The sequence below is a fragment of the Haliotis rufescens genome, unplaced genomic scaffold, assembly GCF_023055435.1.
Source record: "Haliotis rufescens isolate VD_foot unplaced genomic scaffold, xgHalRufe1.0.p SCAF_57, whole genome shotgun sequence".
Taxonomy (NCBI): domain Eukaryota; kingdom Metazoa; phylum Mollusca; class Gastropoda; order Lepetellida; family Haliotidae; genus Haliotis; species Haliotis rufescens.
In genome coordinates this window covers 1,549,345-1,574,518 of record NW_025964301.1, presented here as the reverse complement: position 1 = coordinate 1,574,518, position 25,174 = coordinate 1,549,345, and the positions used below count along the sequence as shown (strand labels likewise).

The 25,174-nt window shown below is 42.4% G+C and overlaps 6 protein-coding genes across 10 annotated transcripts; 5 read left to right on the top strand and 1 right to left on the bottom strand.

The window, feature by feature from the left end:
* The first annotated feature begins 2,019 nt into the window (after window positions 1-2,019).
* LOC124130812 (uncharacterized PE-PGRS family protein PE_PGRS20-like) lies at window positions 2,020-4,010 on the top strand. Its single transcript, XM_048385305.1, has 2 exons — window positions 2,020-2,548; window positions 2,779-4,010. Exons 1-2 carry the CDS (start codon window positions 2,020-2,022, stop codon window positions 4,008-4,010), a joined length of 1,761 nt encoding a protein of 586 aa, XP_048241262.1.
* A 1,931-nt stretch (window positions 4,011-5,941) lies between these two features.
* On the bottom strand, window positions 5,942-11,875 carry LOC124137810 (nuclear ribonuclease Z-like). Its single transcript, XM_048385353.1, has 4 exons — window positions 11,613-11,875; window positions 10,376-10,583; window positions 8,275-8,467; window positions 5,942-7,029 (listed from the first exon to the last, which is right to left on the bottom strand). The coding sequence occupies exons 1-4, from the start codon at window positions 11,873-11,875 to the stop codon at window positions 6,710-6,712; spliced, it is 984 nt and encodes a 327-aa protein (XP_048241310.1). The 3' UTR covers window positions 5,942-6,709.
* Window positions 11,876-12,177: 302 nt separating this feature from the next.
* LOC124137811 lies at window positions 12,178-24,691 on the top strand. 5 transcript variants are annotated; one of them, XR_007218594.1, is made up of 6 exons: window positions 12,178-12,291; window positions 13,621-13,675; window positions 18,326-18,380; window positions 20,950-21,004; window positions 23,505-23,559; window positions 24,379-24,691. XR_007218594.1 is itself a non-coding variant. In XM_046504265.2 (3 exons), the coding sequence occupies exons 1-3, from the start codon at window positions 12,255-12,257 to the stop codon at window positions 13,464-13,466; spliced, it is 333 nt and encodes a 110-aa protein (XP_046360221.2). In that variant the 5' UTR covers window positions 12,178-12,254; the 3' UTR covers window positions 13,467-13,599. The 5 variants fall into 5 exon arrangements, 1 of the variants encoding a protein (XP_046360221.2); XR_006861571.2 differs by lacking the exons at window positions 23,505-23,559; window positions 24,379-24,691 and adding an exon at window positions 21,804-22,010; XR_007218593.1 differs by lacking the exons at window positions 20,950-21,004; window positions 23,505-23,559; window positions 24,379-24,691 and adding an exon at window positions 19,190-19,416.
* LOC125374441 lies at window positions 14,543-18,229 on the top strand. Its single transcript, XM_048385354.1, has 3 exons — window positions 14,543-14,899; window positions 17,607-17,659; window positions 17,929-18,229. Exons 1-3 carry the CDS (start codon window positions 14,863-14,865, stop codon window positions 18,169-18,171), a joined length of 333 nt encoding a protein of 110 aa, XP_048241311.1. The 5' UTR covers window positions 14,543-14,862; the 3' UTR covers window positions 18,172-18,229.
* Window positions 19,495-20,839, top strand: LOC125371599. Its single transcript, XM_048385356.1, has 3 exons — window positions 19,495-19,619; window positions 20,230-20,282; window positions 20,553-20,839. The coding sequence occupies exons 1-3, from the start codon at window positions 19,583-19,585 to the stop codon at window positions 20,793-20,795; spliced, it is 333 nt and encodes a 110-aa protein (XP_048241313.1). The 5' UTR covers window positions 19,495-19,582; the 3' UTR covers window positions 20,796-20,839.
* Window positions 22,036-23,498, top strand: LOC125371587. The gene is made up of 3 exons (XM_048385355.1): window positions 22,036-22,233; window positions 22,779-22,831; window positions 23,108-23,498. The coding sequence occupies exons 1-3, from the start codon at window positions 22,197-22,199 to the stop codon at window positions 23,348-23,350; spliced, it is 333 nt and encodes a 110-aa protein (XP_048241312.1). The 5' UTR covers window positions 22,036-22,196; the 3' UTR covers window positions 23,351-23,498.
* Window positions 24,692-25,174: the final 483 nt, after the last annotated feature.

Sequence of the window (25,174 nt, the reverse complement as noted above, 5' to 3'; positions counted from 1 at the left end):
CTTCCCACCACAGTGACATCACCCAACTAGCCTCCTTCCCACCACACTGACATCGTCATACTAGCCTCCTTCCCACCACACTGCCATAACCCCACTAGCCCCCTTCCCACCACACTGACATCACCCCACTAGCCTCCTTCCCACCACACTGATATCACCCCACAAGCCCCCTTCCCACCACACTGACATCACCCTTCCCACCACAGTGACATCAACCCACAAGCCCCCTTCCCACCACAGTGACATCACACCACAAGGCCCCTTCCCACCACACTGACATCATCCCACTAGCCCAATTCCAACAACAGTGACATCACCCCACTAGACCCCTTCCTACACAGTGACTTCACCCCACTATCCTCCTTCACACCACAGTGACACCAACTTTCCCACCACAGTGACATCACCCCACTAGCCCAATTCCCACCACAGTGACATCACCCCACTAGATCCCTTCCTACACAGTGACATCACCCCACTAACCTCCTTCACACCACAGTAACATCACCCCACTAGCCCCCTTCCCACCGCAGTGACACCAACCTTCCCACCACAGTGACATCACCCTACTAGCCCCCTTCCCACCACACTGACATCACCCCACTAACCTCCTTCCCACCACAGTAACATCACCCCACTATCCTCCTTCCCACCACAGTGACACCAACCTTCCCACCACAGTGACATCACCCCACTAGCCCAATTCCCACCACAGTGACATCACCCCACTAGACCCCTTCCTACACAGTGGCATCACCCCACTAGCCTCCTACCCACCACAGTGACATCACCCCACTAGCCCCCTTCCTACACAGTGACATCACCCCACTAGACCCCTTCCTACACAGTAACATCACCCCACTATCCTCCTTCACACCACAGTGACACCAACTTTCCCACCACAGTGACATCACCCCACTAGCCCAATTCCCACCACAGTGACATCACTCCACTAGACCCCTTCCTACACAGTGACATCACCCCACTAGCCCCCTTCCCACCACAGTAACATCACCCCACTAACCTCCTTCACACCACAGTAACATCACCCCACTAGCCCCCTTCCCACCACAGTGACACCAACCTTCCCACCACAGTGACATCACCCTACTAGCCCCCTTCCCACCACAGTGACATCACCCCACTAACCTCCTTCCCACCACAGTAACATCACCCCACTATCCTCCTTCACACCACAGTGACACCAACCTTCCCACCACAGTGACATCACCCCACTAGCCCCCTTCCCACCACAGTGACACCAACCTTCCCACCACAGTGACATCACCCGACTAGCCCCCTTCCCACCAAAGTGACATCACCCCACTAGCCCCTTCCCACCACAGTGACGTCACCATAGTAGTTCACCCTCTCGACATGAAAGAAATCTGATTAAATCTTGATTATATTCATATGTGTTTGAAACCAGATGTTTCTGTTAAATCACAAATCGCAAAATAATTATTTGTTGGAAATATCATTTCTTTGGAAACCGATACACATCGTAACATTATATGAATACAACCAATGTGTATTGAATATATAGAAAATGAATTAAGTTCTTCTTCTGTGAGAATCTTTGAATGTTGGTTTGTTTTAGAGAATGTTGTAACTGGAAATACTAATGCTTTGCTCGTCAAAACAGCATGAAGAGAGGACGCATAACTACGTGTTATAAGAATATCGAGCTGAACAACATGCGTAGAAATGTTTCCTTCTCTGGGGACTCCGTGACAAGTCAAGCTGACATATGATAAATGGCATATTAATTATGCCAGAAATAACAAGAAGGTTATCGTTGCCCTGTGGCATGCATTTCCCGTTTCAGAGTCACCAGCTAAAATAAGGTCAGATGAGTTAGCTCCCTTGTGTTGCTGAAAGGTTTGGTGTTCGGAATATTAATTTCGAGCTTCTTTGTACATGTATTTGTATTTGTGTGTGAAGCGGAAATCATCCATAAAATTTATAGAATCTAATTTACTTCAGAACAAAAGATTGTTTTATCAAAAACAAAAAGGGATGGCCTTGGTTGATCCAGGGATGGCAGGGATAGATCCAGGGATTGCAGGGTTGTGTGGTGCATCTCACTGGGCAGTGGTGGATCCAGGGATTGCTGGGGTGTGTGGTGCATCTCACTGGGTAGTGGTGGATCCAGGGATTGCTGGGGTGTGTGGTGCATCTCACTGGGCAGTGGTGGATCCAGGGATTGCAGTTGTGTGTGGTGCATCTCACTGGGCAGTGGTGGATCCAGGGATTGAAGGGATGTGTGGTGCATCTCACTGGGCAGTGGTAGATCCAGGGACTGCAGTGGTGTGTGGTGCATCTCACTGGGCAGTGGTGGATCCAGGGACTGCAGGGTTGTGTGGTGCATCTCACTGGGCAGTGGTGGATCCAGGGATTGCAGAGGTGTGTGGTGCATCTGACTGGGCAGTGGTGGATCAAGGGACTGGAGGGGTGTGTGGTGCATCTCACTGGGCAGTGGTGGATCCAGGAATTGAAGGGATGTGTGGTGCATCTCACTGGGCAGTGGTAGATCCAGGGATTGCAGGTGCGTGTGGTGCATCTCACTGGGCAGTGGTAGATCCAGGATTGCAGGTGCGTGTGGTGCATCTCACTGGGCAGTGGTGGATCCAGGGATTGAAGGGATGTGTGGTGCATCTCACTGGGCAGTGGTTGATCCAGGGATTGCAGGTGCGTGTGGTGCATCTCACTGGGCAGTGGTAGATCAAGGGACTGCAGTTGTGTGTGGTGCATCTCACTGGGCAGTGGTTGATCCAGGGATTGCAGGTGCGTGTGGTGCATCTCACTGGGCAGTGGTGGATCCAGGGATTGCAGGGTTGTGTGGTGCATCTGACTGGGCAGTGGTGGATCCAGGGATTGCAGAGGTGTGTGGTGCATCTGACTGGGCAGTGGTGGATCAAGGGACTGGAGGGGTGTGTGGTGCATCTCACTGGGCAGTGGTGGATCCAGGGATTGAAGGGATGTGTGGTGCATCTCACTGGGCAGTGGTGGATCCAGGGATTGCAGGGGTGTGTGGTGCATCTCACTGGGCAGTGGTGGATCCAGGGATTGCAGGGGTGTGTGGTGCATCTCACTGGGCAGTGGTGGATCCAGGGATTGCAGGGGTGTGTGGTGCATCTCACTGGGCAGTGGTAGATCCAGGGTTTGCAGGGTTGTGTGGTGCATCTCACTGGGCAGTGGTGGATCCAGGGATTGCAGGGATATGTGGTGCATCTCACTGGGTAGTGGTGGATCCAGGGATTGCAGGGGTGTGTGGTGCATCTCACTGGGCAGTGGTGGATCCAGGGATTGCAGGGGTGTGTGGTGCATCTCACTGGGTAGTGGTGGATCCAGGGATTGCAGGGTTGTGTGGTGCATCTCACTGGGCAGTGGTGGATCCAGGGATTGCAGGGATATGTGGTGCATCTCACTGGGTAGTGGTGGATCCAGGGATTGCAGGGGTGTGTGGTGCATCTCACTGGGCAGTGGTGGATCCAGGGATTGCAGGGGTGTGTGGTGCATCTCACTGGGCAGTGGTGGATCCAGGGATTGCAGGGGTGTGTGGTCCATCTCACTGGGCAGTGGTAGATCCAGGGTTTGCAGGGGTGTGTGGTGCATCTCACTGGACATTGTTGGATCCAGGGATTGCAGGGATGTGTGGTGCATCTCACTGGGCAGTGGTAGATCCAGGGATTGAAGGGATGTGTGGTGCATCTCACTGGGCAGTGGTAGATCCAGGGATTGCAGGGGTGTGTGGTGGATCTCACTGGGCAGTGGTGGATCCAGGGATTGCAGGGATGTGTGGTGCATCTCACTGGGCAGTGGTGGATCCAGGATTGCAGGGGTGTGTGGTGCATCTCACTGGGCAGTGGTTGATCCAGGGACTGCAGGGGTGTGTGGTGCATCTCACTGGGCAGTGGTGGATTTCAGGTCAAAGGAATAAAAGAATTGACTTTTTTTTGTCTTGCTTCTTCTCAAATTTCAATATTTTCGAGTCAGCAGATTTGTAAACCAGATTCTTAAATAAATGGATACTATTTCATCTTCTCCCATCCCTGTCCATGAGGTGAAATTTACTGTTCTGGTGGGATGAAACAGCAAGCAGGACAAAATCAGAATCTTGGACAGAGTATGAAAAACACAGCACTGTCAGAATATAAAAACTGTTTATTTCAAAAGAATGAAAATAACTGCAGCTGAGGTAACTAGAACATGGACTGGGTCTCACCCTGAGGCACTTTAACTGTGGTTTAAGTGTTCAGTCATCAGTTCCCCACATGGTACACTGTGAAGACTGCCAGAATATTGCTGGAATAATGCCAAAAGTAACGTACAACACTCGTTCACTCACTCACTCACTCTCTAGTAGTGTTAGTTAATTTTTTATCGGAGTGCTATTTCAAATGGATGAGCTAATCCCACAATATGACATCTAATACCAAAAATTATTTAAGGATAAACAGAGCAATCTCAGCAGGGTTACTGGCTAAAAATAGATTCACACAGAATGTGTTTCTACACATAACATAGGTTTTGCAGTACAGATAGTATTTAACCAGTAAACAAAAGAAGGGTTTCACGGCACACATACACCTTTTCTATTTAAAAAAATAATTATGAATAGTTTATAAAATAACATGGAGCCCAAAAAATTGAGGCCAAGGTTAAAAAAACATAAAGTATTTAAGTATCTGGTGTTTTTTAACAATAACAATATAAGACTCCTTATGCCTGTAAAGTACCTTATGTGAATAGCTCTCTAAATATATCCTATCAAATCACAAGTGAAGTTTTAATTAGGGTTGTATTTCTTTCAAAGATCTAAGATGGTGACCTAATGAATATCTTCCCATCCATAAGTTTAAATACATTTTCAAATATGTTTTCTACAAACATATAGAACATGTAAAATGTAAGTGATCACACTTAAACCATGACGATGACGTCATTGTTCTTGTCGTTGGTTCTGAACCAGAATTCACATGAAATTCTGAACGTGCATTTTAACAAGTAAAACTGATGCAACTATAAGTTATCATTCAAATCTACAGAGAACCATCAACCATAACATGGTTTACCGTATTCGACGTAATAAGCGCCCCCCTCTAATAAGCGCCCATGGTGATATTTGCTAATATATTGTCTAGTGAACAATCCCAATTAGCACCCTTTCCGATTGATCAATGTACACAAGACTTATTTATTTGTGTATAATACGCACTCGTGTGTTATGTGCACCCTTAATTATAGGCAATTAAATGCTCGAAAATATATCTATCGTGTATAATACACACAGATTCTTCTTTTATATCATTTCAGGCTGTCAGCATAAACCGCTTATTACGTCGTATATGGTAAGACAGAAACTTGATTCTGTAAGAAGAAATAACAGATCCTCAGGATTTCTCCATCACAAATCACTTGAGTCTGACCACCTGAACCCGTTAGTCGCCTCTTACGACAAGCATAGTCGCCTTTTATGGCAAGCATGGGTTGCTGAAGACCTATTCTCTACACGGATCTTCACGGGTCCAGTTTTTCAGAACCTCTTCATGTAACAAGCCTTGCTGTACCTAGAGATGGAGATGTGAAAGGAATCGGGATTTACTCTGTGAGTCCAAGAGAGTGGTCACTTGCGAATATATGATGACAATATGAATGCAGTAGTATTTGTGTTGTTGGGAGATGAGCAGAATCTCTCAACATGTAACCACCTCCGTGGTCTAGTGGTAGAGCGTCCGCCCGGAGAGCGGAAGGTCCAGGGCCGCGTCATACCAAAAAACGTTAAAAGATGGTACTTGTTGTTACCCTGTCTGGCGCTCGGCATTAAGGGGCTAAATCAAGGACTGGTCGGCTCGGAGTCAGTATACTGTGTCTGAGTGGGGTATTCATGTTAAACTGCGGCATGGTATCTCAGTGAGCTAGCACTATAAATCGGCATCAGTCCGGACTAGTACAAGCAGCCACACAAACACATACACGTACATGCACGTCGCTATGTAAGTGCAATAATCTTGGACGCAACGTTAAACCCAATTTCACCTCACACCTCTCAACATGTTTGTGTATCATTTGAAACCTGACACCTAGTTTTGTGAAATATTTTCATTTACATGCTATAAGACTTATCTGTGTGGGTTTGCTGTGAACATTGCACACTGATTCATGGACAGATCTCTGCCGACACACTGACAGTGACACCGACACAATGACACTGACGTCATGACACCTACAATGACATGACATGATGACAGAGCTATAGATAATTTTTTGGTTATTTGTGTATTTTACCCAGGAGTTTGATTTGGATTGGGTATTCAATTTTTTTTTACCCACCTGGTTCTTGACATCTTGGTATTTTAAGTTGAAAACCTGTTGCGTAACAATCTCTGTAAATCATTTAATAACTATATACCTGTCTGCTTTTCCGAATGTAACTGTCGGTAAGTGAATTTGGCGATCGCCTGATACACAATTATTTTATCTAACAGTTGTAATATACGCAAATGTTTTATCTAACAGTTGTAATATACGCATTAATTTTATTTCAATAGCTTATTTATAGTTTTTTTTGCATATTTGATATGATAGGATTTGATTTGTCTGTGTATGTCAGTGTATTTAATGCGTATTTATGCAAATACGCAGCTCTGTGATGACAATGACACAATGGCAGTTGTAGGAAACGACTCAATATTCAAAAATATCATCATGACGTCTTCTCCTTTGCTAGAGTCGCAATTCTGACTTTTCTCCTAAATGGCAGCGGAATCATTTCGGTACACCTGTCCTTGATAAAGTCAACGGAGTATTTGTCTGACAAATGCATGATCACAACACTATCCACCTCATCAAATAAATGCGAGTTGGACACAATTTCGGACAAATGCGTGTGGCCCCGTTTCCGAGCCTGTTCAACATAATCCTTGCCAGCCGTCTCTTCAATGTATGTGGCCTCTGTTATTATGACCTTGACCTTCAACAGGTCAGGGGTTGGAGGTGAAAGAAACACTTCGAAGGTCGTGTCACCTGAAAGAGAGAATATGAGTCAAGAAGATTGAATGAGCATCCTGATAATCTCACTCACGACTAGCTTACATTGGTGCTAAAGTCTGGAAGGTAATTTAAGGTACCGACGTTTACTACAATATCTGAAAAACTATCGGACCTACTCCAGTCAAAGTTGGTATGAGATTATAAAACAGTCATACAAAGGTTGCATGGGAATCACGCACGCACGAATACGGTGTTAGCGTTGGGCGTCTCAATGTGCGTGATTCCCGTGCACCCTTTCGAGTTGAGTTGATTGGTTCAACTGTGTCATATGGCCCTGTGACGCAGGGGTAGCATTAAGTAGATGGCTGTTTTAATGCATGCTCGTTCCACCCGTGACGAACAGGTCTGGTTGTTGATGAAATATAGTGATAGCTAAATAGAGATTTTTTATTCATGCACCGATTGTCTTTAAATGTAATATCCAGTTATGTATGACTGTTTAATAATCTCATACCAACTTTGACTGGAGTAGGTCCAATAGTTTTTCAAATATTGTAGTAAATGTAGGTACCTTAAATTACCTTCCAGACTATACACTGAAATGTTTACAGCTTAATTCTCGCTACAGCTTCACTGTCACATGTGGTATTAGTCCGGACTAGTACAAGCAGACACATACACACATACAAACACACATGCATGCATGTTGCTTTATAAATCAGGGCTTTCCACAACACACAAATGTATAGAACGGACGCAGAAAAACATTTTACAGTTTTGTAATTCAAGGTAAACCCCTGTAAATACAATAACCTTGAACGCGATGTTAAACCACATTTCACCTCACCTGAAACAGTATTTCAGTTCTATCATGAAGGACCATTTAATTAAAGTGGAACCAGTGCAGGTTAGAATTGGTCTTTAGCAACCCAAGCTTGCCCTACGAGGGATCGGGTAGTCAGGCTTGCTGACTTGGTTGATGTGTTTCATTGTATCCCAGTTGCATAGATCTATATTCATGGTGTCAATCACTGGTTTGTCTGGTCCAAAATTGATTATTTACAGACCGCCATCATATAGCTGAAATATTGTTGAGTGCGGTGTTAAACAACAAACAATCAATTAATGTGGGTGGTACCCAAAAATGGGGCAGTTCACAGAGGAATGATAGCGACACTGGTGCAGACCAAGGCTCAAAATAGGATTCGAACCCTATCAGCAGATCCTGGCAAACAAAGGGACACAACTGTGCAGCATAGTAGAAGTGAACTGTCTCACCCAGGTAGGCTATCTCTGGTGTGGTAATGGTGTCGTGTATCTGGACACCACTCCGGTGTAGGGCGCCCAGGTCGGTGCCGGGCTGGTCCTGGAACTCTGGCTTCAGCTGCTGGCTCGTCTTGTACACGATGTAGCCCTGGCTAGGGATGCGGTGGACCGTGGGGAACGACTTCACAGTGTACCCTTTAGGCAGCTGTAGGGGAAATGGTAGGGCATAGATTATCCAAACTAAGAGCCCTTGGCAGGAAAATTGAGAAAAAGTATTATTTTGTTCAAAATTTAAAGTCTTTGAAAATTCAGTTTTTCTGATTTTCAGAGGTAATTTAACATTGCATTGCAACATTGTATTCAATGCAATAATGTCAATTTAAGTCTCCGCCATGTGTTTGGTCCTGTTACCAGTGGACTACAAGTCACCCCGACCAAACCGTCATATTTGTTACAACTAAATCTAAAAGAAATGGAAACTTTTTAATTCCCATCTGGAATTTTTTACTGAGAATTAGGGCTGGCTAAAAAGATCGATAATTGGCATTACCGGTATCGTCCATGAGAAGAAATATCAACGATAATCAATATGAAAATTGTGTCATTGATAATATCTTACAAGAACAATTGTGACGAAATAAAATTTAAACTTACCTAAACAGACTTGTTATTGTCAATCATGTCAATTGACAGAGATGGAAAGCAACTCTTTTTGTTTTAGTGAGTGAGTGAGTTGGGTTTAACGCCTCTTTTAACAGTATTCCAGTTATATCACGGCGTGTCAGCTTAATGTGGGAGGAAAGCCCGAAGTGTTGCATGTCTCAGACGTTGACCACTTCGGTGAAACCAACGAGCACGGGTATGGTGCTGACAAACCTAGAAACATAATTGGGGCGAACCGGGATACAAACCCACAATCATAGGTTTCTGGCATGCCCAAGGGACACAACTCTGCACAGCGAATCACGGCGCCTTAGACGACTGGGCCACCCGTGCCCCCCATTTTTGTCTACAAATGTCATAAATGTGTCACCACTTATCAGTGGCATGAAGTGTCTTGATTTCGTTCAGACTTTTTAGCATATTTGCTTAAAGTTACTTCTCTGATATTAATCAATAATTGATCGATATTTAGTTAACAGTTATCGATCTCTATGATCTGCATCGATAGCCAGCCCAACTGACAATTGCTGCAGATGTGTGGCAAAGTATCGGCCTCTGAGCAGGTCTAGTTTTTGTAAATCCCTGGTTAGGATTAACTGATAAAGTGATTATCAGGATTAACATAAAAAAGAAACAAAGATGGCTCCTGATCAAATTCTGGCATCTATGACAGGTATCAATCTAGTTTCTGATGTCTGTACCGTGCCTTTGTCATGTCATGGCTTAATTCATGGTTCTTGATAATCACAATAACCATGACAACCACCGGGTAATCATAGTAATCAAAACAAAGTGTTTGTACATGTGATTATCATGCATGAATCTGAAAAATCCATGGTAATTTTAATTTACTTTGAGTTATGATGGCACACAGGAACTGATCCCACTAGTATAGAGACATGTAGACATACAGGAACTGTTTCCCACCAGTATATGGACATGTAGACATACAGGAACTGATCCCACTAGTATATAGACATGTAGACATACAGGAACTGTTTCCCACCAGTATATAGACATGTAGACATATAGGAAAAGTACGAGAATCTGTACTTTACTAAGAAAGTGTTATCCCAAATATAACATTTGTTACATTTGACCACTTTCTAAATGGCATTGTGTGTTCATAGCTTTTGGCTATGCCAATTTACACTTGTCAGAGGGGTACACAAAGTATGTTATCTAGACTACCAGTTGTCAGACTTCATTTTTGTGGAAGCCTCGGTGGCTGAGTGGGTTAGATCGCTGACTTTGTGTGCTGGCGATTAGGTGCCTCACTCTGGCAGTGTGGGTTCGAATCCTGGACGGGACTCATGCCAAAAAAGTACACGAATCTGTACTTTATTAAGAAAGTGTTATTTCAAATATAACAGTTACACGTAGACATACAGTTATAATATGGAAAGAAATATAAGTAATATAACCATAGGTTTCAGTAGAACACTCTCACCTTGGCGACATCATCTGGACCGAGCGGCACAATGCTCATGTTGGTCAGTGCTGTGGTCGTCTCATCTATACTCTTGTATCCCTGGGCAACAGATTGGATGAGGTCGGGGAGATGTGCGGGGACGTAGTAGTTAGGGCGGGGAAGACTGAACAGACTTCGCTTGGCGGCGTGGTGAGGCAATGCCGCGATGTGGTCCATGTGGCCGTGGCTGAACACAAACATCCCCGGGTCAGTTATGACATCCTCATTAGTGTAGGGTATTATATCTGGCTTACAGCTAATACAGCATCTCAGCATAACATCACCAAGTGAAAATGACACCGATTTGCGAAAACGTCTCCTTGCCAAAAGGGAAAACAGCTACTATTGCCTGGCAAAAACGGCACCTTATTTTTATTTTACCATGGTACGGAAATCAATTAAATCAAACTCACATGGTCACTTGCAAACTACCAATAATAACTCTCTCAAGTTGACTACCGGATGAATACATCCCTGTAAACTGACGCTCTCAACAAGCTAATTACCTGATGAATACATCCCTGAAACTGATGCTCTCAAGTTGACTTCCGGATTAATACATCCCTGTAACTGACGCTCTCAACAAGCTAATTACCTGATGAATACATCCCTGAAACTGATGCTCTCAAGCTGACTACCGGATGAATACATCCCTGTAAACTGACGCTCTCAACAAGCTAATTACCTGATGAATACATCCCTGAAACTGATGCTCTCAAGTTGACTTCCGGATTAATACATCCCTGTAACTGAAGCTCTCAACAAGCTAAATACCTGATGAATACATCCCTGTAACTGATGCTCTCAATTTGACTACCGAATTAATACATCCCTGTAACTGATGCTCTCAATTTGACTACTTGATGAATACATCCCTGTAACTGAAGTTGGCTCTCAAGTTGACTACCTGATGAATACATCCCTGTAACTGACACTCTCAATTTGAGTACCTGATGAATACATCCCTGTAACTGATGCTCTCAATTTGACTACCGGATTAACAGATCCCTGTAACTGTCACTTCCAAGGTGATTACCTGATGAATACATCTCTGCACCTGATGCTCTCAAGTTGACTACCTGATGAATACATCTCTGCACCTGATGCTCTCAAGTTGACTACCTGATGAATACATCCCTGTAACTGATGCTCTCAAGTTGACTACCTGATGAATACATCCCTGTAACTGACGCTCTAAAGTTGACTACCGGATTACCTGATGAATACATCTCTGCATCTGATGCTCTCTCTAGATGAGTAACCCATGTCAAAGGCCACCTCCAGATCGTTGGATTTCACCACCACGCTCGTCTCCATGCCTGCTATGGACCAGGCGAAAACCCGGTATCGTCCACACTGGATCCATTTCTGAATGTCATCCATTCTCCTTCTAATGAAGTGTCTCCGGCACACTGGAAACCATGACAACCTTACCGTTCGGGAGGTTGAAATGAACAAACCCTTGTAACATGATTGCATCACAGACCTATTCGATTTCAATGACTTTCAACGAAACTCTTTCAACATTTGCGAAAACATCGAGGGGGCGTAACTCCATTTGGCGATCTCACAGGATTAGAGTAGCCCCCCTTTGACAAGGGGGTCGTATAAAGTTTATTTTGAGTAATAAATGCTGGTGTTCGTACATAAATGCGACATGTGTCAGGTTTGATATCTCCATCTGCTCAGAGGGTTGAGAGTGTTTCATCTGGACGGCTACGAGATTCTACTACTTTCTCGCGAGATTCATGACGTTGCCTTGACGACGATTCACTCTTGATCTAAACGGTCATCGCCATTGCTGTCACTGAACTTGTCACACTCAGTATTCATCACTTGTCTACGTTGTATTGGGATCATGTCTACCTACGCTAATATGAACCAGTACGATAAAGGTATCTAGGTCTCATTGGTTCGGACATTTCGTCTCATTACACCCTTATTTCTTTGTTTTAATCGATGCATAGGAGCCCAACTCGAACAGATATGTTTAATTTCAATAACAGTTCGATTGTGTTTTGTAGTTTTTTGAGCTGGCGATGTTGCCGTTTTGGTTTTCTCAGACTTTGTTGCATGAAAGCATTGAACGTTCCCATGCATAGAATTGCTAGTGATCATCCGCGAAGTATTCGCGAGCGAAATTTTGAAAACAAAAAAGATCAAATAACCCCCTGGATGCCAGAGGGACATATATGTCCCTCCTCTTCAACCCCAACTTTGAAGTCGAATAAAATTCAAAATACATCACACACACAGAAACACTTCACAGTTTTGAATAATGTAGGAAATTCCCTTTTCTGTGATAACGTTCACTCGCATTTTAGGCCAAGCAAAAGTACTAAAAATGACCTGAAAATTAGGTACATCGTAAATGTCGCCATTTTTTACACATTACTAAATCACCACTCACGGCGTTATTTACAGCATGTTTTGAAAGCTAAATTTAGGATATTAAAAAAACCAACTTTTTTATATGTCTTTCTTCTTTGCTGTTGCACCTGTAGATCTGATCATCAGATTCCCCCTGAACTTTGATATCTGGGCCCCTCCCCGCCAAGTAGGTTGAATCGGGAATAATAACATCATGTTTGTTGACTATTTTATTTCATCTAAGTGCATGTATTTTTAACACAACTTTTGCCTGAGATTTGTATTCTTGACATATGTAATAAGTACTATCGATAGCTAGTGCCACCAGGCACTTCTGTTCATTGTGTCTTCCTCTCATATTTCTCTAACAGCATAACACACATCCAATGCTGCTTGTAACATACACGTCCACCTCTTTCTATCTCTGTCTATAAATTCTTCTCCACCTTCCTATCAGCGTGCTACGTGCCGATACTTCACCATCCTTGACCCCCTGTCTGAACTGCCCGCCTCCCACACCCCTACCCCCGTGTCCACCTCCGTGTCCCTCACCAGCCCCACCCTCCCTGATGCCTCCCACTTCGAAGAGATTGACCTCCACGAGGAAGTCACACAGCCCCAGTCCACTGTGAGAACCATCAGATCTCGTGTGACCGGCTTCTTCAGGGGTGTGTTCCGTGCTCGCAAGATGGACGCTTGAATCAGTGACATCTTGTGACATTGTCTTATTTAGATCACAGTGCTCTTTACATTTTAGACATTTTTGGACAATATATTTGGCTCTTCTGGTTTTGTTTGAGCGCTAATTAAATCTGTTTATCTTTCAAATTAAACCTTTGTTCATTTTTCATAAGCTCGCCTAGGCCCAAGGTAGACGGTAATGGAAGCCTCGGACTGTTGGAGACAAAGGTAATGTTTCGGTTATTGTTTCGGAAGGTGTATTTGTTTCTCTCTCAGATAACAACACATTGATTCAGGACACCTAGCGTGTTAAGTCAAATTGTAAAGTCGCGATATAAGACACAACACCATACATGTAAATTCGACACAAGAAATATTAAATGAATTATAGACCAACTGAAACATACTCAGTCGATTTGAGACAATTAATTAAGAACGTCGTTTGAGACGCTTCTACTTACAAGCAGAAAATAACATTTTATACTTTATGTTCACACCATTTGACATGTCCATCATATATTGGTCGTATTCGCCTTAATAAGAGCACTTGGCCCGCAATTTGACAAAGTGGGACGCTTATTAAAACCATAAAAACGAGTTAAATTTATATTCAGGGATAGAGCGGCTTTGAAAAAATCTTAGCTCAAACGTCATTAAACCTTAAAAATGTTTCTATAATAGTTCAAAACCAAATAATTATATAGCCCTTCTAAGATTCCGTGTTCTGTAAATATATCTAATATACTCATGAAATACAGACTGTTATTACCTTTTCGGTCTTAGTAGGGTGCGCTTGCAAAGATTATTTACAGATTTACTAACTGGAGCAGGACGTATAATATGGCGAATTTGGCACTTGTGTTGTATCGATACGTATAACTACTGATACCATCGTATCGCTCGAAGAATCGTTCCACAGGTGTAACGTGATAGTCGTAGTGCCCAGAAAAGTATTATCCCACCATTCAGAATCTCATTTCCTGACAGTATTACCTAAAATTTTAAGTACTAATTTTATTTATGTAGTTCCTGTATTCCAAGGGTGGATCCAGCATTTTTTAGAGAGGTCGAAACTCTTTCAACATTTGCGAAACATCGAGGGGGCGTAACTTCATTCGGCGATCTCACAGGATTAGAGTAGCCCCCCTTTGACAAGGGGGTCGTATAAAGTTTATTTTGAGTAATAAATGCTGGTGTTCGTACATAAATGCGACATGTGTCAGGTTTGATATCTCCATCTGCTCAGAGGGTTGAGAGGGTTTCATCTGGACGGCTACGAGATTCTACTACTTTCTCGCGAGATTCATGACGTCGCCTTGACGACGATTCACTCTTGATCTAAACGGTCATCGCCATTGCTGTCACTGAACTTGTCACACTCAGTATTCATCACTTGTCTACGTTGTATTGGGATCATGTCTACCTACGCTAATATGAACCAGTACGATAAAGGTATCTAGGTCTCATTGGTTCGGACATTTCGTCTCATTACACCCTTATTTCTTTGTTTTAATCAATGCATAGTAGCCCAATTCGAACAGATTTGTTTAGTTTCAATAACATTTCGATTGTGTTTTGTAGTTTTTTGAGCTGGATCTGTTGCCGTTTTGGTTTTCTCAGACTTTGTTTCATGAAAGCATTGAACGTTCCCATGCATAGAACTGCTAGTGATCATCCGCGAAGTATTCGCGAGCGAAATTTTGAAAACAAAAAAAATCAAATAACCCCCTGGATGCCAGAGGGACATATATGTCCCTCTTCTTCAACCCCCACTTTGAAGTCGAATAAAATTCAAAATACATCGCACACACAGAAACACTTCATAGTTTTGATTAAAACAAAGTCGCATGGATGTTTGTGTGAACTTGGTCATGCACATTCATACTGTAATCCTCCAGTAGTCGGTGTATTGCAGATAAACTCTCCAATAGTTAACAACTAATGTTCACCCTCTGATAGTTATCAACTTATGTTCACCCTCCAATAGTTATCAACTAATGTTCAACCTCCAATAGTTCTGAACTCCATTACCCAATCATGTCAGTCGAACCGTGTTTGTGATCTTTGATAGACAAAACGTAGAAACGCACCCGCTCAATCAGTTAAGGAACTACGCTCCCGATTGGTTTGCATGTACCAGTCGACGTTCGCACGTTACCCTGCAACACATAACCTGGTTTTGCAGGCTTTTCTTCTGAAATGTAATATGCCGTCGTGATATAACTGAAATTCTGTATTTAAAAAGGGCGCTTGACTCCGAAAACAAGAAGCGTCCTGTATATGTGTTAACACTATAAAACTACCATGATTTCCGACATCTGAGGCAAATGAAACTGAGACAAATTAGAAATAAATTTATTTCAGAAAGACGACGGCAAAGTTGCCTAATCTGGTAATACGAGTTTCATTGATTTTTGTGCTGCACTCTCGGCTGTAGTTGATTCAGTTACTGCGAGAGTTGATGTTTCATCCAGAACCGCTGTAGGTTGGTTGGTTGGTTTGTTGTTTTACGCCGCACTCAGCAATATTCCAGCTATATGACGGCGGTCTGAAAATAATCGAGTCTAGACCAGACGATCCAGTGATTGATATCCTGACAACTCGATCCCGTTAGCCGCCTTTTACGACAAGCATAGTCGCCTTTTACAGCAAGCATAGTCGCCTTGTACAGCAAGCATTGGTTGCTGAAGACCTATACTACCCCGGATCTTCACAGGTCACCGCTGTAGCTGTCAACGTTGCCTCAGCCGATGTAGAGGCAGTGGATGTCAACGTTTTCGAAGTTGAGATAGCAGGACCAGAGGCGGCAGATCCCAAAAGGGCACTAAACCCCAAATACAGGAACAGTCCTGTATTTGTGTTAACACTATAAAACTACCATGATTTCTGACAGAAACAACATTTGCCTGTCTTTTCTAAATGCCAATACCCTGCTTAGCTAATGACTTCTTTCGAGCATCCAAGACGTTTCTCATCCCCTTGAAATAAGGAGACTCGTTAACGTTAATCTGGATATCTTCGGCGATAGTATTGCGATGAGGCGATCGCGATCAGTTCATATAACGTATTTCCCCGATATTTTTCGCCGTTTAGGTTTCGTACTTCCACCAAGAAACGCATGAGATTTTTTATTAATATCTGTTTCACGATGCGAAAGAGCAATACTGTCGGGGTTTAACACGACGTCATCACGTAACCCATGGGATTGTCTTTCCTTGACCCGCGCTTGGAAGACGTCGACGGCCTATCTACTCTTGTTTTCTGTGTTCTGAGAAAAAGCCGAATTACAATTTAGACTTTGAAGATCTTGCTCTGACACAGGCTTGCTAAACGGTTAGGAATTCCAAATACTATCTGCGTCATCAATGTTATGAGTTGCAACGGGAATTTGTATGGCCTGGGGAATACTTGCTTCTACGTGTTGAGAGAGTTCCACCAAATCTGTATCATTTCCAGACAACTCATCTGATTCCAAGATATCACTTTTACCCACATCAAAATCTGGTACAGCCACGTCAAGTATTTCAATATGAGCATAAATGAGTCTTTCAAAATCTGAGTTAATTGCTGCCTGGTTCGAGCTCGTGTAATGAATGTTCATCACGTACAAAGACTGAAAGCTAAATGAGAAATCGCACGTGCTTTTCCACGCTCATATTAGACGAGACCTCCAATAGTTTTGCTCGAACTTTAGCGCGTTCATGCGCGCAGTTTCAATCGATTCAGCATAAACAAGAACGACCCTCCATTATATATGCACGTGCATATTGGGTGGACATTAGTTTAACATGTATTTTGAATGGGACTTTGTTTTAAGTAGGATATAGTCCTCAAAGTCACGATTATTTTTGCACGTGGGGCAAGTTCTCGGCCTGACGGCCTCGAACTGACCCCACGTGCAAAAATATTCGTGACTTTTCGGACCATATCCTACACATAATGTAGGAATTCTGTGATACCTTTCACTGGCATTTTAGGCCAAGCAAAAGTACTAAAAATGACCTCTGAAAATTAGGTAAATCGTAAATGTCGCCATTTTTTACACATTACTAAATCACCACTCACGGCGTTATTTACAGCATGTTTTGAAAGCTAAATTTAGGATATTTAAAAAAACAACTTTTTTATATGTCTTTCTTCTTTGCTGTTGCACCTGTAGATCTGATCATCAGATTCCCCCTGAACTTTGATATCTGGGCCCCTCCCCGCCAAGTAGGTTAAATCGGGAATAATAACATCATGTTTGTTGACTATTTTATTTCATCTAAGTGCATGTATTTTTAACACAATGTTTGCCTGAGATTTGTATTCTTGACATACGTAATAAGTACTATCGATAGCTAGTGACACCAGGCAGTTCTGTTCATTGTGTCTTCCTCTCACATTTCTCTAACAGCATAACACTCATCCAATGCTGCTTGTAACATACACGTCCACCACTTTCTATCTCTGTCTATAAATACTTTCCACCTTCCTATCAGCGTGCTACGTGCCGATACTTCACCATCCTTGACCCCCTGTCTGAACTGCCCGCCTCCCACACCCCTACCCCCGTGTCCACCTCCGTGTCCCTCACCAGCCCCACCCTCCCTGATGCCTCCCACTTCGAAGAGATTGACCTCCACGAGGAAGTCACACAGCCCCAGTCCACTGGGAGAACCATCAGATCTCGTGTGACCGGCTTCTTCAGGAGTGTGTTCCGTGCTCGCAAGATGGACGCTTGAATCAGTGACATCTTGTGACATTGTCTTATTTAGATCACAGTGCTCTTTATATTTTAGACATTTTTTGGACAATATATTTGGCTCTTCTGGTTTTGTGCTTGCGCTAATTAAATCTGTTTATCTATCAAATTAACCTTTGTTCATTTTTCATAAGCTCGCCTAGGCCCAAGGTAGACGGTAATGGAAGCCTCGGACTGTTGGAGACAAAGGTAATGTTTCGGTTATTATTTCGGGTGGTGTATTTGTTTCTCTCTTAGATAACAACACATTTATTCAGGACACCTAGCGTGTAAAGTCAAATTGTAAAGTCGCGATATGTGACACAACACCATACATGTAAATTCGACACTTGACATGTTAAAGAAATATTAAATGAATTATAGACCAACTGAAACATACTCAGTCAATTTGAGACAATTAATTAAGAACGTCGTTTGAGACGCTTCTACTTACAAGCAGAAAATAACATTTTATACTTTATGTTCATACCATTTGACATGTCCACCATATAATGGCCGTATTCGCCTTAATAAGAGCACTTGGCCGGCAATTTGACAAAGTGGGACGCTTATTAAAACCATAAAAACGAGTTAAATTTATATTCAGGGATAGAGCGGCTTTGAAAAAATCTTAGTTCAAACGTCATTAAACCTTAAAAATGTATCTATAATAGTTCAAAACCAAGTAATTATATAGCCCTTCTAAGATTCCATGTTCTGTAAATATATCTAATATACTCATGAAATACAGACTGTTATTACCTTTTCGGTCTTAGTAGGGTGCGCTTACAAAGATTATTTACAGATTTACTAACTGGAGCAGGACGTATAATACGGCGAATTTGGCACTTGTGTTGTATCGATACGTATAACTACTGATACCATCGTATCGCTCGAAGAATCGTTCCACAGGTGTAACGTGATAGTCGTAGTGCCCAGAAAAGTATTATCCCACCATTCAGAATCTCATTTCCTGACAGTATTACCTAAAATTTTAAGTACTAATTTTATTTATGTAGTTCCTGTATTCCAAGGGTGGATCCAGCATTTTTAAAGGGGAGGGGTCGAAACTCTTTCAACATTTGCGAAACATCGAGGGGGCGTAACTTCATTCGGCGATCTCACAGGATTAGAGTAGCCCCCCTTTGACAAGGGGGTCGTATAAAGTTTATTTTGAGTAATAAATGCTGGTGTTCGTACAGAAATGCGACATGTGTCAGGTTTGATATCTCCATCTGCTCAGAGGGTTGAGAGGGTTTCATCTGGACGGCTACGAGATTCTACTACTTTCTCGCGAGATTCATGACGTTGCCTTGACGACGATTCACTCTTGATCTAAACGGTCATCGCCATTGCTGTCACTGAACTTGTCACACTCAGTATTCATCACTTGTCTACGTTGTATTGGGATCATGTCTACCTACGCTAATATGAACCAGTACGATAAAGGTATCTAGGTCTCATTGGTTCGGACATTTCGTCTCAATACACCCTTATTTCTTTGTTTTAATCAATGCATAGTAGCCCAACTCGAACAGATTTGTTTAGTTTCAATAACATTTCGATTGTGTTTTGTAGTTTTTTGAGCTGGCGATGTTGCCGTTTTGGTTTTCTCAGACTTTGTTTCATGAAAGCATTGAACGTTCCCATGCATAGAACTGCTAGTGATCATCCGCGAAGTATTCGCGAGCGAAATTTTAAAAACAAAAAAGATCAAATAACCCCCTGGATGCCAGAGGGACATATATGTCCCTCCTCTTCAACCCCCACTTTGAAGTCCAATAAAATTCAAAATACATCACACACACACAGAAACACTTCACAGTTTTGAATAATGTAGGAAATTCCCTTTTCTGTGATACCTTTAACTGGCATTTTAGGCCACCAAAAGTACTGAGAATGACCTCTGAAAATAGGTACATCGTAAATGTCGCCATTTTTTACACATTACTAAATCACCACTCACGGCGTTATTTACAGCATGTTTTGAAAGCTAAATTTCGGATATTTAAAAAATAACTTTTTTATATGTCTTTCTTCTTTGCTGTTGCACCTGTAGATCTGATCATCAGATTCCCCCTGAACTTTGAAATCTGGGCCCCTCCCCGCCAAGTAGGTTGAATCGGGAATAATAACATCATGTTTGTTGACTATTTTATTTCATCTAAGTGCATGTATTTTTAACACAATGTTTGCCTGAGATTTGTATTCTTGACATACGTAATAAGTACTATCGATAGCTAGTGACACCAGGCAGTTCTGTTCATTGTGTCTTCCTCTCACATTTCCCTAACAGCACAATACTCATCCAATGCTGCTTGTAATATACACGTCCACCACTTTCTATCTCTGTCTATAAATACTTCTCCACCTTCCTATCAGCGTGCTACGTGCCGATACTTCACCATCCTTGACCCCCTGTCTGAACTGCCCGCCTCCCACACCCCTACCCCCGTGTCCACCTCCGTGTCCCTCACCAGCCCCACCCTCCCTGATGCCTCCCACTTCGAAGAGATTGACCTCCACGAGGAAGTCACACAGCCCCAGTCCACTGTGAGAACCATCAGATCTCGTGTGACCGGCTTCTTCAGGAGTGTGTTCCGTGCTCGCAAGATGGACGCTTGAATCAGTGACATCTTGTGACATTGTCTTATTTAGATCACAGTGCTCTTTATATTTTAGACATTTTTTGGACAATATATTTGGCTCTTCTGGTTTTGTGCTTGCGCTAATTAAATCTGTTTATCTATCAAATTAACCTTTGTTCATTTTTCATAAGCTCACCTAGGCCCAAGGTAGACGGTAATGGAAGCCTCGGACTGTTGGAGACAAAGGTAATGTTTCGGTTATTGTTTCGGAAGGTGTATTTGTTTCTCTCTCAGATAACAACACATTGATTCAGGACACCTAGCGTGTAAAGTCAAATTGTAAAGTCGCGATATAAGACACAACACCATACATGTAAATTCGACACAAGAAATATTAAATGAATTATAGACCAACTGAAACATACTCAGTCGATTTGAGACAATTAATTAAGAACGTCGTTTGAGACGCTTCTACTTACAAGCAGAAAATAACATTTTATACTTTATGTTCATACCATTTGACATGTCAACCATATATTGGCCGTATTCGCCTTAATTAGAGCACTTGGCCGGCAATTTGACAAACTGGGACGCTTATTAAAACCATAAAAACGAGTTAAATTTATATTCAGGGATAGAGCGGCATTGAAAAAATCTTAGCTCAAACGTCATTAAACCTTAAAAATGTTTCTATAATAGTTTAAAACCAAGTAATTATATAGCCCTTCTAAGATTCCGTGTTCTGTAAATATATCTAATATACTCATGAAATACAGACTGTTATTACCTTTTCGGTCTTAGTAGGGTGCGCTTACAAAGATTATTTACAGATTTACTAACTGGAGCAGGACGTATAATATGGCGAATTTGGCACTAGTGTTGTATCGATACGTATAACCTACTGATACCATCGTATCGCTCGAAGAATCGTTCCACAGGTGTAACGTGATAGTCGTAGTGCCCAGAAAAGTATTATCCTACCATTCAGAATCTCATTTCCTGAGGGTATTACCTAAAATTTTAAGTACTAATTTTATTTATGTAGTTCCTGTATTCCAAGGGTGGATCCAGCATTTTTAAAGGGGAGGGGTCGAAACTCTTTCAACATTTGCGAAACATCGAGGGGGCGTAACTTCATTCGGCGATCTCACAGGATTAGAGTAGCCCCCCTTTGACAAGGGGGTCGTATAAAGTTTATTTTGAGTAATAAATGCTGGTGTTCGTACATAAATGCGACATGTGTCAGGTTTGATATCTCCATCTGCTCAAAGGGTTGAGAGTGTTTCATCTGGACGGCTACGAGATTCTACTACTTTCTCGCGAGATTCATGACGTTGCCTTGACGACGATTCACTCTTGATCTAAACGGTCATCGCCATTGCTGTCACTGAACTTGTCACACTCAGTATTCATCACTTGTCTACGTTGTATTGGGATCATGTCTACCTACGCTAATATGAACCAGTACGATAAAGGTATCTAGGTCTCATTGATTCGGACATTTCGTCTCATTATACCCTTATTTCTTTGTTTTAATCAATGGATAGTAGCCCAACTCGAACAGATTTGTTTAGTTTCAAAAACATTTCGATTGTGTTTTGTAGTTTTTTTAGCTGGAGCTGTTGCCGTTTTGGTTTTCTCAGACTTTGTTTAATGAAAGCATTGAACGTTCCCATGCATAGCACTGCTAGTGATCATCCGCGAAGTATTCGCGAGCGAAATTTTGAAAACAAAAAAGATCAAATAACCCCCTGAATGCCAGAGGGACATATATGTCCCTCCTCTTCAACCCCCACTTTGAAGTCGAATAAAATTCAAAATACATCACACACACAGAGGCCAAGCAAAAGTACTGAAAATGACCTCTGAAAATTAGGTACATCGTAAATGTCGCCATTTTTTACACATTACTAAATCACCACTCACGGCGTTATTTACAGCATGTTTTGAAAGCTAAATTTCGGATATTTAAAAAAACAACTTTTTTATATGTCTTTCTTCTTTGCTGTTGCACCTGTAGATCTGATCATCAGATTCCCCCTGAACTTTGATATCTGGGCCCCTCCCCGCCAAGTAGGTTGAATCGGGAATAATAACATCATGTTTGTTGACTATTTTATTTCATCTAAGTGCATGTATTTTTAACACAACTTTTGCCTGAGATTTGTATTCTTGACACCATGGTAGGTAATAAGTACTATCGATAGCTAGTGACAACAGGCAGTTCTGTTCATTGGGTCTTCCTCTCACATTTCTCTAACAGCATAACACTCATCCAATGCTGCTTGTAACATACACTTCCACCTCTTTCTATCTCTGTCTATCAATTCTTCTCCACCTTCCTATCAGCGTGCTACGTGCCGATACTTCACCATCCTTGACCCCCTGTCTGAACTGCCCGCCTCCCACACCCCTACCCCCGTGTCCACCTCCGTGTCCCTCACCAGCCCCACCCTCCCTGATGCCTCCCACTTCGAAGAGATTGACCTCCACGAGGAAGTCACACAGCCCCAGTCCACTGTGAGAACCATCAGATCTCGTGTGACCGGCTTCTTCAGGAGTGTGTTCCGTGCTCGCAAGATGGACGCTTGAATCAGTGACATCTTGTGACATTGTCTTATTTAGATCACAGTGCTCTTTACATTTTAGACATTTTTTGGACAATATATTTGGCTCTTCTGGTTTTGTGCTTGCGCTAATTAAATCTGTTTATCTTTCAAATTAAACTTTGTTCATTTTTCATAAGCTCACCTAGGCCCAAGGTAGACGGTAATGGAAGCCTTGGACTGTTGGAGACAAAGGTAATGTTTCGGTTATTGTTTCGGAAGGTGTATTTGTTTCTCTCTCAGATAACAACACATTTATTCAGGACACCTAGCGTGTAAAGTCAAATTGTAAAGTCGCGATATGTGACACAACACCATTCATGTAAATTCGACACTTGACATGTTAAAGAAATATTAAATGAATTATAGACCAACTGAAACATACTCAGTCAATTTGAGACAATTAATTAAGAACGTCGTTTGAGACGCTTCTACTTACAAGCAGAAAATAACATTTTATACTTTATGTTCACACCATTTGACATGTCCATCATATATTGGTCGTATTCGCCTTAATAAGAGCACTTGGCCCACAATTTGACAAACTGGGACGCTTATTAAAACCATAAAAACGAGTTAAATTTATATTCAGGGATAGAGCGGCATTGAAAAAATCTTAGCTCAAACGTCATTAAACCTTAAAAATGTTTCTATAAAAGTTCAAAACCAGGTAATTATATAGCACTTCTAAGATTCCGTGTTCTGTAAATATATCTAATATACTCATGAAATACAGACTGTTATTACCTTTTCGGTCTTAGTATACGTAGTAGGGTGCGCTTACAAAGATTATTGACAGATTTACTTACTGGAGCAGGACGTATAATACGGCGAATTTGGCACTAGTGTTGTATCGATACGTATAACCTACTGATACCATCGTATCGCTCGAAGAATCGTTCCACAGGTGTAACGTGATAGTCGTAGTGCCCAGAAAAGTATTATCCCACCATTCAGAATCTCATTTCCTGACAGTATTACCTAAAATTTTAAGTACTTATTTTATTTATGTAGTTCCTGTATTCCAAGGGTGGATCCAGCATTTTTAAAGGGGAGGGGTCGGGATTTTCCCCCACCTATCTGGATCAGCCTCGGGGATACAACCACAAATGTCCTTCTGTTGTCGCCATGAACGCTACCGCATACAATCCAGGGGCCATCTCACAAGTATCCCGCGACAAGGAACCACCTCACTACCTACCAGAAGTTCCGTACAAAATGTCTGTTTTCAGATTAAATACTTTTTTTAACACAATTTCTTTCTTGTATGGATGAGAATATCCACAATTATGCAAAGATAATCCAATAAAAGAATTTTAAACAAAAAAAGCGCTGTGTTATGTATGTTTGTTGTTTAACGCCGCATTCAACTATATTCCAGTTGTATGAAGACTTCTGAAAATAATCGAGTCTGGACCAGACAATCAAGTGATTGACATGCACATAGATCCACGCAAGTGGAATACGATGCCATGCAGTCAACCAAGTCAGCGAGCCTAACCACCTGGTCCATTTACCGCCTCCGTGGTCTTGTGGTAGAGCGTCCGCCCGGAGAGCGGAAGGTCCAGGGTTCGATCCCGGGCCGCGTCATACAAAAAGACGTTAAAAGATTGTACTTGTTGTTACCCTGTCTGGCGCTCGGCATTAAGGGGCTAAAACAAGGACTGGTCGGCTCGGAGTCAGTATACTGTGTCTGAGTGGGGTATTCATGTTAAACTGAGGCATGATATCTCAGTGAGCTAGCACTATAAATCGGCATAAGTCCGGACTAGTACAAGCAGCCACACACACATACACGTGCATGCACGTC

Coding starts and splice junctions, on each gene's coding strand:
- LOC124137811 (XM_046504265.2), top strand. CDS start 12,255: ATGTCTACCTACGCTAATATGAACCAGTACGATAAAG. Junction 12,292..12,900: donor TATGAACCAGTACGATAAAG/GTATCTAGGTCT, acceptor TTGCACCTGTAG/ATCTGATCATCAGATTCCCC. Junction 12,954..13,223: donor TCTGGGCCCCTCCCCGCCAA/GTAGGTTGAATC, acceptor CCTTCCTATCAG/CGTGCTACGTGCCGATACTT.
- LOC124137810 (XM_048385353.1), bottom strand. CDS start 11,875: ATGCAATCATGTTACAAGGGTTTGTTCATTTCAACCTCCCGAACGGTA. Junction 8,468..10,375: donor GTCCAGATGATGTCGCCAAG/GTGAGAGTGTTC, acceptor TTTCCCCTACAG/CTGCCTAAAGGGTACACTGT. Junction 7,030..8,274: donor ACCAGAGATAGCCTACCTGG/GTGAGACAGTTC, acceptor TCTCTCTTTCAG/GTGACACGACCTTCGAAGTG.
- LOC125371587 (XM_048385355.1), top strand. CDS start 22,197: ATGTCTACCTACGCTAATATGAACCAGTACGATAAAG. Junction 22,234..22,778: donor TATGAACCAGTACGATAAAG/GTATCTAGGTCT, acceptor TTGCACCTGTAG/ATCTGATCATCAGATTCCCC. Junction 22,832..23,107: donor TCTGGGCCCCTCCCCGCCAA/GTAGGTTGAATC, acceptor CCTTCCTATCAG/CGTGCTACGTGCCGATACTT.
- LOC124130812 (XM_048385305.1), top strand. CDS start 2,020: ATGGCCTTGGTTGATCCAGGGATGGCAGGGATAGATCCAGGGATTGCA. Junction 2,549..2,778: donor GGTAGATCCAGGGATTGCAG/GTGCGTGTGGTG, acceptor TGGTTGATCCAG/GGATTGCAGGTGCGTGTGGT.
- LOC125371599 (XM_048385356.1), top strand. CDS start 19,583: ATGTCTACCTACGCTAATATGAACCAGTACGATAAAG. Junction 19,620..20,229: donor TATGAACCAGTACGATAAAG/GTATCTAGGTCT, acceptor TTGCACCTGTAG/ATCTGATCATCAGATTCCCC. Junction 20,283..20,552: donor TCTGGGCCCCTCCCCGCCAA/GTAGGTTGAATC, acceptor CCTTCCTATCAG/CGTGCTACGTGCCGATACTT.
- LOC125374441 (XM_048385354.1), top strand. CDS start 14,863: ATGTCTACCTACGCTAATATGAACCAGTACGATAAAG. Junction 14,900..17,606: donor TATGAACCAGTACGATAAAG/GTATCTAGGTCT, acceptor TTGCACCTGTAG/ATCTGATCATCAGATTCCCC. Junction 17,660..17,928: donor TCTGGGCCCCTCCCCGCCAA/GTAGGTTAAATC, acceptor CCTTCCTATCAG/CGTGCTACGTGCCGATACTT.